The 13,184-nt window shown below is 37.7% G+C and overlaps 2 protein-coding genes across 2 annotated transcripts; both read left to right on the forward strand.

Annotated features, from left to right (window-relative positions):
* Positions 1-1,592: 1,592 nt before the first annotated feature.
* Positions 1,593-4,706, forward strand: LOC112165318 (putative receptor-like protein kinase At4g00960). Its single transcript, XM_040506551.1, has 8 exons — positions 1,593-1,721; positions 1,913-2,689; positions 2,806-2,943; positions 3,147-3,295; positions 3,475-3,685; positions 3,794-4,031; positions 4,109-4,259; positions 4,333-4,706. Exons 2-8 carry the CDS (start codon positions 1,930-1,932, stop codon positions 4,633-4,635), a joined length of 1,950 nt encoding a protein of 649 aa, XP_040362485.1. The 5' UTR covers positions 1,593-1,721; positions 1,913-1,929; the 3' UTR covers positions 4,636-4,706.
* An 8,063-nt stretch (positions 4,707-12,769) lies between these two features.
* Positions 12,770-13,180, forward strand: LOC112203865. Its single transcript, XM_024344773.2, has one exon. The coding sequence runs from the start codon at positions 12,812-12,814 to the stop codon at positions 13,178-13,180; it is 369 nt and encodes a 122-aa protein (XP_024200541.1). The 5' UTR covers positions 12,770-12,811.
* The last annotated feature ends 4 nt before the right edge of the window (positions 13,181-13,184 follow it).

Below are 13,184 nucleotides of genomic sequence, written 5' to 3' on the forward strand. Positions count from 1 at the left end.
AAACAGTTACATCATATCAGCCTAATGAAGTCATGAGATGCATACAAGTTGTGCTCTTGTGTGTACAAGAAGATTCAAAGGATCGACCTGCCATGTCAACCATTGTTTTCATGTTGAGTGGTGAAGCATCTCCTCCATTGCCTATGCAGCCAACATTTGTTTACAGAAGAGATTCCGGCGTTGATGTTGATCCATTATTTCCGAAAGGATCTTATTCTATAAACGATTTGACAATAACTACAATGGAAGCTCGATGATTATGCAAACTTAAAATTCTGAAAATATGTACCTGTTTTCAGTTTAATTAATTTTTCATCAAAATTTTTTGTTTTTAATTCCTATCCATCTTCTATCTGTTCCTGCAAACACAAGATAAGATTAGGATAGTACGATCCAATCTAATCCATTTCCTAATATCAATCTATTCCCGTCAAGCGTACCAAAAGTGGCCAAAGGGTCATCAGCATTTGAATATGGAAAAAACATTAAGTCAGAATTTAATGGTAAATACAGTAAATAGAAGGAAACCCCTAGCTGTGATCAAAGATAGGATTACTTGTGCTAGACTTTCCTAATTTATTTTTGGTTTCCAAGTTTTTTAAGGAAAGCATAATTTCCTAGTGCTTAGGGAAGTGACAGACTTTTTGTCCTAGTAATTATAAATCATATAAATTACTTGCCTCTGAGATTAAGTAGGGCTAGCAATCTTCTGGTGCTTTGTTTTTCATTGAATTGCAAGCAAACTTTTCACTGAACAGTCTCAATGGCAAAATTTAGCTGAATCTATACTGCTCTGCTTCTTCTCTGTTCGCTCATCTATTTCCAACAAGGAGTTGCATCACTTGGTATCAACCATGGTCAACTTGGCGACAAGTTGCTAACGCCACAGCAAGTTGTGAACCTATTAAGCTCCAAAAACATCACAAAAAAAAAAAAAAAAATTATGACACAAATCCCCAAATACTAACAGCATTTCAAATTCAGGCATTGAGTAATTATATATCCATTTCTCAATTCATACTTCCAAGTACCGGTTTGGGACCTCTGGAGAGAAAACAGAAGTGTCGAACTCCAGCCCAAAGTCTAGTTATCAGATGCGTTGTTGACCCGGCATTAAGTACTAAACAAGAAAATCATTTTCTCCATTTAGTAGCTTCACTCTAATAATTGTATCGCTAGATTATCAACATGAGTCACAGTCAACATGCAGGCACAAGTTAAGACCTCAGACTGATGTCTGGCCCAGAATGATCGGCTTTTAGATGAGTTATTGTCATCTCAGACTAGACAAAATGACCCTATTAATTTGGAAAAGTTCAAAGTAGAAGAATTGCCCAGAAGATCAACATAATGCGACTCATCTCATTTATCACCAGCTCAAGTATGAAAATGAGAAAAAAGATGCCATTGGTTCATTCCTACAGAATTGAAAATGCCGAGAAAATGGTTTTGAAAGCTCTGTTTCTCTTTCTCTTCTTTCAGTTCTGCACTTCCAGGGACACCATGAGAGGGAACGAAGGACAATTGAAGGATGCTGATGGTGACTATTTAGTGTCCAAAGAAAGCAAGTTTGAATTGGGTTTCTTCAGCCCCGGAAATTCTAGCTACCGGTATGTTGGAATCTGGTATTCTCAGACTAGAGTACCTAATAAAACAGTGGTGTGGATTGCAAACAGGAACAATCCCATCAATGATACCTCTGGTGTGCTCACAATGAACAGGTATGGAGAACTAGTCCTTTATGCTTATAACATGGAGAGCAGCCCTATATGGTCCACAAATGTGTCGCGGTCGGTTCAAAATGTTAACACAAGCACTTTATCTGCACAACTTTTGGATACAGGAAATTTAGTTGTGTTCCAGGATGATAAAAATGAAATCTTTATATGGCAAAGTTTTGATTATCCTATAGATACTTTAATTCCAGGTATGAAAGTTGGGGTGAATTGGAAAACTGGGCAAGAATGGGTTTTAACATCTTGGAAGTCACAAGATGACCCTGGAACTGGGGACTATACCCAGAGGCTAAGTTCAGATCATAATGCATCTCCCCAGTTTTTTTTGTATAAAGGTTTGAGTAAGTATTGGCGAAATGATCCAGGGCCAGCGCCTACTTTGGTCGCTAATCAAGATGAAACTTATTATTTCATGAATGAAACCAATGCAGTTGCAAGAATAACAGTGACTGATTCTGCCTTAAAGCGCCTTATATGGGATGGTGGTAGCCTTCAATGGAAGGAAGATTTCTCTGCACCGAAGTCCCGGTGTGACAGGTACGGACAGTGTGGTGCCAACAGCAGATGCAGCCCTGATAATGTTTATCTGTTTGAGTGTGACTGTTTGCCAGGGTATGTGCCTAATTCTATAAGTGATTGGAATCAGAAAAATGGTTCAGGTGGATGTGTGAGTAATCGACTTGGTTTGTTGAAGTGTGGAGATGGAGACGGGTTTATAAAGGTGGCAAGAGTTAAATATCCAGACACAACGATAGCAGCATCATTAAAATCAGGTATGAGTGGCAAAGAGTGTGCGCAGGAGTGCCTAAGAAATTGTTCTTGCACTGCATATTTGAGCGATGAAAATGAAGGGATTGTTGATTGCTTGACATGGTATGATGACTTGATGGACATTTTAGTGTACACAGAGATTGGAAGAGATCTCTATGTTCGTGTGAATGCAACTGTCTTAGGTACTAATCTGCTTGCAATGGAAGCACACGCAACTAACTACATTTAAGTGTTGAATCACAAAATTACTAGTTTTTTATGTCATTGTTTTCTAATCCTTTGTCACCCTCTTATGTAGCGGCAAATGCCGGAAGATCACAAGGTTTGTGGGAAAGGAGGGGTATGCTGGCTATTCCAATACTGTGCACTGCGCTAGCATTGGTACTAATCATTATGCTTGCATGGAAGTGGCGTAAGAAGAACAGGAACACAAGAGGTGAATGAAGTTCTCATCTATTTTGATTGATTAGTTATACTGCTTTAGTTGTCATGAGCTGGTAACACTTGTTCCGTCTGTAAATCACATGAAAAACTAAAATAAAATCATTTGCATCTGAAAAACATGGACTAAAATGATGAGGTTATGCAGTTAGAACAACAACAATAGAATGATGTAGAGAATAATTCTTTATTGTTTAGGCATAGACTTTGTGGAGGCAGAGGAGCTTGAGGAAACTCAGAGACACCCCGAATTGCAATTTTTCGATCTTGACACAATAACAGCAGCCACAGACCACTTCTCTCATGTCAATGAACTTGGCCGCGGTGGCTTTGGCTCTGTTTATATGGTAAGCAACAAATTTAGATGTCCTAAACAAGCTTCATAAATCTCTTTTTGTTCTGGCTAAGTTAGGTTCTGGCATGGCTGCTTTTTTCACTATTCTTAATTAGTTAATCAACAGTTTAGTTGCTTCTGAAAGTTGTTGAGTATGTAAAAGCTTAATATTTATATTGAACATAACTTCAGGGTCAGCTATCAAATGAACAGAAAGTTGCTGTGAAAAGATTGTCCAAAACTTCAGGACAAGGGATTGAAGAATTTAAGAATGAAGTTGCACTTATAGCAAGACTTCAACACAGGAACCTTGTGAAACTTTTAGGCTGTTGTATAAAGGGAGAAGAAAGGATGTTAGTCCTAGAATACATGCCTAACAAAGGCTTGGACTCCTTTCTTTTTGGTACGTGTAGAGGAAATAATGATTGGTTCAGGCCATTTCTCAAATATAAAGCACATATTTAAAGCTTCTTACTAAAGAGTACCATATGTCTTTTCAATTTTGATGTAGATAAGACAAGACGGTCCTTTTTGGATTGGGAAAAGCGTTTTGAAATTATCAACGGGATTGCTCGTGGGATTCTGTATCTTCACCAAGACTCAAGATTGAGGATTATCCATAGAGATCTAAAAACTAGTAATGTTCTACTAGATGATGAGATGAACCCAAAAATTTCTGATTTTGGCATGGCTAGAATATTCCATGGAGACCAACTACAAGATAAGACATGCCGAATTGTCGGAACATAGTAAGAATAATAAATATCACATTTAATCTTTGTTATGCTATTTTTTGGGTTTAACATTCTATATTGTTTATATACAGTGGCTACATGTCACCGGAGTACGCAATATTTGGGAGATTTTCCACAAAGTCTGATGTCTTTAGTTTTGGGATCATAATGTTGGAGATTGTAAGTGGCCAGAAAAACAATGGTTCTGATCCGGAGGATCCTTCCGTGAACTTAATAGGACGTGTAAGCAACACATATCTTTCTAACATTTTATCTCTGACTCGTATTTGTTTTTTAAATGAAATTTCAACTGCAGGTATGGGAGCTCTGGAGAGAAGGCAGAGCCTTGGATATTGTGGATTCAACACTGAAGTCATATCATCCAAATGAAGCCATGAGATGCATACAAGTTGCTCTCTTGTGTGTACAAGAAGATCCGATGGACCGACCTGCCATGTCAGCCATTGTTTTTATGTTGAGTGATGAAGCATCTCCTCCATTGCCAAAGCAGCCGGCAGTTGTTTACAGAAGAAATTTCGGCACTGATGTTGATCCATTACTTTCAAACAGATCTTTTTCTAGAAATGACTTGACAGTAACTACAATGGAAGCTCGATAATGATGCAAACTTACAATTTTGACAATATGTACTTGTTTTAGTTTAACAAATTTACATCAGAAATTGTTTTTAAATTTCCTAAAGTACTATCTATTTATGCAAACACCAGATAAGAGATTCGGATATTAAAATCCAATCTAATCCATTTCCTAATATATATATCAATCTATTCCAGTCAAGGGTACAAACCGTGGCCAAAGGGTTATCGATCTAGAAAAATTATTATATCATCTTGGACCATGGTACAATGTGGCGGCCTGAATATCAGTCATTGGTCCGTAACATGTATTTATTTGTCATTGACAATACCCACGTGGTAGTCCAGAACCATAAAAAAATTACTCATCGATCTAAATTAATTTATAGATGGAAAAAAAAAAACAATAAATCCAAATTAAATGGTACTTAAAAAATGGATGGATCACCTCGATCAAAGATACTATTACTTATGCTAGACTTTCCTAATATGTTTTTAGTTTCCAAGTTTGTTAAGGAAAGTATCATTATTTATCCTAGATTCCTAGCTATTAGGGGAGAGACAGACTTTTGTCCTAGTAACTTTGAATCCTACAAATTCCTGCCTCTAGGTAACATAGATGTATTCTTGGTGTGAGTTTGAGTAATGCCTACAATCTTCTGGCGCTTAGTTTTTCATTAAATTGCAAGCAAACTTTTCACTTATTGTCAGTGGCCCGTCCCAACGTCATGCGCCTCCGGATGAGAGCAATTGCACAGAAGCCAGACTCTGGTTTTAAGGCGTGTTTGCTCCTTATCATGTATGTAGAACAATAGTTATCCACAAATAGTGAGTAGTTATCTACAGAGAAAAATAGACTCAGTGGATAGTTTTTCCCACGTACTTATCTATTCCACCATTTTTTTTTCTATTCTTCTTTTTCTATTTCTTTTGTAATTTGATTATATTATCCCCATATATTTTATAAGTAATAAAGTTTACTAATATTTCATGATTATTTTGGTACATTTCTTCAGTTTTGGCTAACAAAACTTCTTATCTTAATAATAATATAGATAAGAATTTTATTACCAAAAAAAAAAAATCAAGACCCTCTCTGCTAGGGTTTGATAGAACACTACCGATGAGTGGGAGTTTCTATACTCTTCTTCATCTCCAAAACAATCTCTTCCTTTCTTTCGTTTTGCTCCATGAAGACGTGGTCTTCGTCTTCTTCTGCAGCGGTGAATCATGATTTTCTCCCTCTCTCTCAAGTCGCCATCACCTGGGAACCATTGTTGAATTCGGTCTGGCAGACTAATAAGGGTGGTTGGCAACCTTTCGATGGAAAATGGGAGGTCTTGGGTCAGATCCGGATTTGGGATCCAAGTCCTTTGAAGGCGCATGGAAATCAAATCTGGATGTTGGGTGGCGAAGGATATTGGCTATTGTTTTCTGACCAAATCTAATGGCTCCCTTACAATTTCTTGGCGACGGTGGCCAATTATTGGCAGCGACGAGATTGTCTGTCAGAATTAAAGGGTTTGATTGTTGTGGGTTTGCCATCGAGCTATTAGGGGGAGTGGTTGATTCCCTCAGGTGAGTGACGACGGCACAGCAAGTGGACTTTCTCAGGTGAGGTAGTGCGCAAGGTACTGATATAGGGTTTTGGTGAGTCGGCAGTGGCAGGGCTTGTTACCAAGATGAAATGACAGCTAAGAGAAGTCTGTTATTTAGACTTGGGCTCGAGACTTTTTGGGTGGTCTATAGCAGTAGAAATTAGGGTTACTAAGTCTTGGATCCTGATCTAGGATCCAGGTGGTTCTTTTTTTTGTTAAAACTTGGGATCTGGGACGACTCCCAGTTTGATATCCAACCTTTTATTTTGATTGAGATCAATACCCACGAGGAACTGGCGGGATTATTGGTCTGAGATTGTTAGCGAGTCTATTGAGGGACTTTGTAGAAAATTTAAAAGAACAACACTTGCCCTAGATTTTCACCCTGAAATTCAAGGTGGACCTGCAGGGCCCACTTTAGGAATAACTCTACCAAAAAATTAATAGAGTCACCCCTAGAAATGGATTACCCAACATATATAGAAACACACATTTACACTTATAAACAATCATCCTTATTCTCCTGGAGCCACCCGGCTCCCTAAATCACAACATCTCTCGTTTCACAAGTTCAAGTATCAACTTAATAACATTAACCCCATAGGCTATCAAAGCAATTCTAATCCACAAGGTAAACAAGGAAAAAAGAAATACAATATGCGGAAGCTGTGATGTTGACTATGCCTCGACTAATCTGGTCTGTAAACTGGGCATTTGAAATCGAAGGGCCCAGGGGAAAGTATTGAAAAACACGTTAGTGTGAGTAGACAAAAATAAATTAATAAAATAAGATAATTTAAAATGAAATGAGCTTTAATAATTTCCCACAATTTGAATTATTTACAAAACTTCGATGCATGTAAGGTTTATAAAACATATTTCTTTAAACTCGAAATCTGGTGAAAACATACCCCCCCCCCCCCCCCCCCCGCTGATTGGACAAAATCGGAGTAGCCCCGCTAGTCAAGTAATAGTAGGATATGGGGAAGAAGGAATCACCATACGACAAAGGAGCTTCCTAGGCTCTAGGCTCGACTACCACCCACAAACACAGAGTAAGTGAGGAGGAGAACTAATAAGCTCGACTACAACCCACGTGAGGAGACTAGGAGAACTAATAAAGCGACCCAAGTATGGTGAAGAAAACATTCGAAAACAGTAACATCCACAAGGCTTCCCCAAGATCTCGTAATAAAGTCATGAGAACAATTCCCAACCGTACTCGGAAAATCTCATGAGAAATCACATAAAACAACGACGTGTCCCACACGCAAAAAATATTCTCTAATCAATAACATATAGCGAGAAATAATAGATAGATCAATATAATTCCATCGAAGATCATCATAAATCATAAATCCAAATCCGAGCATCGCAAACTCATATTCGAAAATCATGAAGGAAATCCAATCAATAAACCAAGTTATAATCCAAACCAATTCAATGCTGATAAATGAAACCATAATTAAATAAATCATAAATTCGGAAATAAAGACATGCATCATTTAAAATCAAATTCCACTCACAGTACGACTTAGGCGATCAGGCATAAGGATTTCCTTACAGAGCAGTGGATGAAGGATTTCCTTGCCGGACTATAGACAACAATACATCTTAAATAACTGAAGAAGGGTTCAAAATAAATCACTATAATTACGCTGAAAACTTGATATCACCAATCCTCTCAAACCTAAAAGCTCCAAAACTCCGCAAAATCAAACCAAACTCTACCAACAATATTGTTTCATCAACTTTAGCATTCTAGAGCATAAATTAAGGAAATCTAACTATTGGATCTCCGGAAATCAACACCTGAAAATCTGAAATTTCGTAAATTCTCAATCAATATCAAACTTCCTCCAATTTCCACCAAACTCATACCTACAGGTTCTATATGCTACAAGGAACCCAACCAACCAAAATAGGAGACCCAATGGGTCCCCACGCGTCTCCATGTGCCATCAACAGTGGTGGGGCGTGGGGTCGGCCAACCCCCGAACCGGGATCAAAACTTATGCCAAAATCTTCCTCTCATCAAGCCTAACAACTTTCATATTTACAACAAAGTCCAATTTGAAGTCAAAAGTCCAGAATTTACCTCGAAAGCAAAGAGGGGAAATTTGAAACCCTAAATCTTCAATCTTTCAATTTGTGCTCCACACTTCAAATTGGACCAAGAGACTTTGAGAGATGGTTGTATGATCCAAGAGCCCAAAGACCTAACAAGAATCGTCGCCGGAGGTGGCCTGAAACCCGAATTCCTACCAAAACCAGAAGAACGAAAATGCAATGATCTTCTTCTCCGTGCTACACCTTCTACTGTCCAAACCAAGCCACCAAACCACAAAGAATTGAAGAGGACGGCGAGACCTTTCCAAATGTAGCTCCAACGTCAAAATCTGTAGCCAGACGAAGGAGTTATTACTGGTCAAAGTTGACTGGGTCAGAGAGAGAGAGAGAGAGAGAGAGAACATGGAAACTTACCACAGTAAAATAGAAACTTACCACAGAAACTCCACCTTTTATAGAAAACTTACCATGAACAGTAATTTTAGTATTTTGACCATAATTTTAGCATAAAAATTCCGATTGAAGTGCACCACGTTTCCACGAGGTCGGTTTAACATCATCTACAACTTTTGTGAATAAAATTTTCTCAAAAACTGACCCGAACTAAAAGTCAACTTTTGGTCCACTAAAAGTATCGAAACAGTGTAAAAAGTGAAAGTAATTGTCGTTTATCATCCAAATGACTAGTAAATGGGTAAATTAAGGCACGGGACGTAACATCTACTGTCAGTTTTTTATTACTTTATTCTCCCCTGAGCTTCACTCAATTGGTGGAGTAGTATTGTGTTTAGCGGTGTCTCTTTATGATGGGCCCATTGGGGAGGGTAACTGTGTAATATTGCTTTTTTCATATTGAATAAAAATAGCTAACCTCCTTCTACTCAAAAAAGAATTTTATTACAAAAAAAACTAATAACTGCTTATCCTACCCCCAAACACCAAAAAAAATATAAAAAGAACTAATAACTGCTTTCCAACTCCAATACAATCGTTGACTGTCAATCGGAGGCGAGGTCAACCTCCTTGCAATTAATACATTGTGTAAATTATTGTCTATACTAACCGAACTAAGTTGTGAGCAACTCAATTATTTTTCTTACTTACATATTTCTAAAGGGCAATGATATAGGCCTCAATGAGGCCTAAGATTTATGGCCTCAAATCCTAGGTGTCATGCCATGTAAGCAAATACTAATTTTATTTTCAATTTCACATAATATATCTTGCCACATCATACTATTGCAATACCAACTTTACCCTTTTATATTTCCTTTTAGATGTTAGGGGTGAATCAATTACATTAATGAATTTAATTAGGTGACGAAAAAAAAATCTGCTATTAATTATGTATTAATTTAAGAGATATGTCTACAAATTCTTTAACCAATATTTTTCTTCATTTATTTAAATTCTTTCCTATAATTTTTCTTTCCAAATAGCATAAATATATTGAATTAGGTGTCAAGAAATTGGCAATAACTTTATTGATTAATTTCATCCAAAAAAATAGCATTGATAAATTGAATTTGAAAAATACATATGTCTAAATTAAGAGGTAAGAAAAAAATTTCATGTTAGTAGCATTCATTAATTATCATCTACAATCTAAATATAAGGAAAATAAACAAGCAGAAAATGATAAACTACAATATAACGTTTAAACCCTAGCTACATAAAGAGAAAAGAATGAACATAAGAACATATATAATGATATAACTATGTATTTTTCACATTATATTTTCAAAATTTACATAAACGCAACAAAGGTTGAACTCATATACTTGTGTTCTGCAAATCTATTGATCAAATGTATGTGCAAATCTATTGATTGAATTACATGAAATTTTTTCTATTCTTGACATTGTTATTTAAATCTAAGCATGAGTGTAATGAAAAGAAGAAAAAAAAGACAAAATAATTTTTTCTTTTAGAAAAAAAATCAAAATAACTTAGAGTCATTAGATTTTGGAAGGCTAAAATGGTATTTTTCTCAAGAATTACATGGCATGATTTGACAAATAAGTGATGTGTATAGGTGACATGAGATTTAGAAAGTAGTATAAAATGAAACACTCTTATAAGTAGTATAAATCTAGAAGTCTCATTTTCTTCATAATTGCACCAATTGCACCATAATTGCCCATTATATAGATTTAGAAAGTAGTATAAAATGAAACACTCTTATAAGGCAGACAAAAAAAATAGTTTCTCAGAGTACATTGAGATTCCTATTCTAAAACAAGAACAAGAACCCAATATACCCCCAGTACACCCACTTTCTTGACAATTCATGCACCATTATTCCAAACAAAGATCAGTAACCTCCGAAGCAAGAATAAAAAACCTCAGAGATTATGATCTTTGTGACCTAAAAAATTTAAATACTTTTCAGAAGAGGAGTAGTAGACTCCCCTTCCAATTCTACCCGAGCCCACGACGTCCACATCACCATCCAAAGAAAGCCTGGTCCAAATAGCCCAAGGTATGGAAACCCTAAGAGCACCCAATCAGGGAATGCTACAAGCACTCTGTAGCTTTCTCCATGAAGATCCAAATCACCAACACGGGTAACCTGCACTGCTGCCAGAGAACATCGGCATCGCAGACCACCTTGCCCAACGACGGTAGAACCACCGTGACCATCCTTGTCCACTAGTCTGCAACCACCAAATTCCAGATCACCACCTCCTCCGCCATATGTCACCGCCACATAGCACCACCACAAATCTGACTGAAGCAGCCCTTCCCAACAGTTAGCCTCTCCAATGAACACAGATTGAAATAGAATAGTACAACTGTCGGCAATCACCCCAACACTAGTATGTCCACCCCTGAACCTAATCCCATCATTCTTCACCATTTTGAGGTTGCAGCTGCCATTGCCATTACCACATGTAGCAGCCAAATCTAGGCCAAGAAGCCCTGATGGAAAGCCATCAGAGATCCGCGCCAGAGTCTCCGCGAGCCACCAACCCTTGTCAGCAACCAAATGTTGCTTTGGGCTTGATACACCATCTCCAAAATCTAAGTGACACCCACACAGCACCCTCGGTTGAATGAAAGTGACAAGAAGTAGGATCTATTCAGCCATGAGTCTAGTAGTGGCCATGGCCAACAATTTTGAGAATTTTGATCGAAAACCGAGAAGTTCACGATTAAACCCTAACAGAGCGGCTAGGTCTAGGTCTTCCAATTTCACTAAGTTGTTTGAATTACTTCTGAAATGTTTAAAAGTGCTTTTTTATATTTGACAAAAGTGCTTATCAAAGAAGAAGCACTTTTTTTTTTGTCTGATAAGAATAAGCACTTATCAAGTGTTTTTGAAAACCATTTTTAAGTGCTTCTAAAAACTCACGTAAGAGTGGTAAGACACTTTTTTTTTTTTTTTGAATTATTGAAAAACTCTGAGTCTTCAAAAAGTAATCTCAAATAGACCTAACTAATCAAGAGCACATGTTGCATGACTATCAGAACATTCAACGCATCTCCAACTACTTTAATTTCCCAGCTACTTGTCTTATTGCAACCCAAACAACAAAGCCATAGCCTTAATGGCATAAGGACTTGAAAGAAACTCTTGCCTAGGACTGTCAATGCTCCAACAAGGCTTCCTCTTATGTTTTATGACCACTACAAGTCCAATTGATTGAGCATTTACATTCTATGCTCAATATTGCATACTCCGTCAAAATGCAATCTCATTCATTGAGCATACAAAGCTTTCCAAAAGATGACATCTTCTTCAGTAGTGCTACCACTGAATTCTTGTGTGTGTGTGTCTGTGTGTGTGTGTATATATATATATATTTCACTCTACATTTAACATTTTTTTTTAAATAAAGGCTGTTACAGCTGCCCTCAAGCCTTGATTAATGAAACTGTGCAATACAAGGGGGAGACATTGAGCTTAGACCCCTGATTACAATAAGCACGTAGATAACATCCTGAAATACTAACAGAAGTCTCTACCAAATAAATATATTTAACCAGACACCAACTAACAACCAGGCTCTACATTTAACATTTTAAAACAATGAAGCTCAAACAAAACAGTAGTTTTTTGTTTTTGAGGAACACAAACAAAACAACATGAAACAAATACATTCCATATAACTTGAAGACATAACATAACTCACAACATCTTTCCGGAGCAAAATAGGAAGAAGTCACATCTATACCAAACATAGACAAATCTTAGTGAGAATTGTATTTACAAATTATACTTTTTTTTCCTTGAGCAGTAAGATATTCCTTATTTAATATCTCATTTATTTAAACTCAAAGTTTGCCTGTATTAATTTTTTTTTTTAAATTGAATAATTAATATTAATTCTATGAGAGTTTTCTCATTTCTTAAGCAAAGAATGTCGAAAATGTGAAGGCTGATTAGTCTGAAGCAGACACGAGTCCTACATCAGAGGATTTAAAATTAGGACATTTCTACTACTCCTAATCTCCTCCTGCCATCTGTCCACCTCTCTCTCTCTCTCAAACCTCTCTCGACCCCTCAAACCTCAAACTCTCACCCACCATGAGCAGCCGGGAGGTGAAATTTAGCTGGACCTCCGCCCTCATCGGCGCCGCTTCTGCCCTAGCCACCACCTCTCTTCTCTCTGCTAAGCCCAAGGACCCCACCTTCGACCTCATCTCCATCGATCTCACCTCCTTCAAGCTCAACCTCCCTCTCCTCGACGCCGGCCTCGTCCTCACCGTCCACATCACCAACCCCAACATCACCCCCATCCACTACTCCTCTACCACCATGTCCATCTTCTACAAAGGCTCCCTCCTCGGCTCCGCCGACATCAAGGCCGGCTCCCAGTCCGCCAAGTCCTGCAAGCTCCTCCGCCTCCCGGCCCGCCTCGACGGCCTCCAGCTAGCCCACCACTGCTTTTATTGACGTT

The sequence above is a fragment of the Rosa chinensis genome, chromosome 5 (genome assembly GCF_002994745.2).
Source record: "Rosa chinensis cultivar Old Blush chromosome 5, RchiOBHm-V2, whole genome shotgun sequence".
Classification (NCBI taxonomy): Eukaryota; Viridiplantae; Streptophyta; class Magnoliopsida; order Rosales; family Rosaceae; genus Rosa; species Rosa chinensis.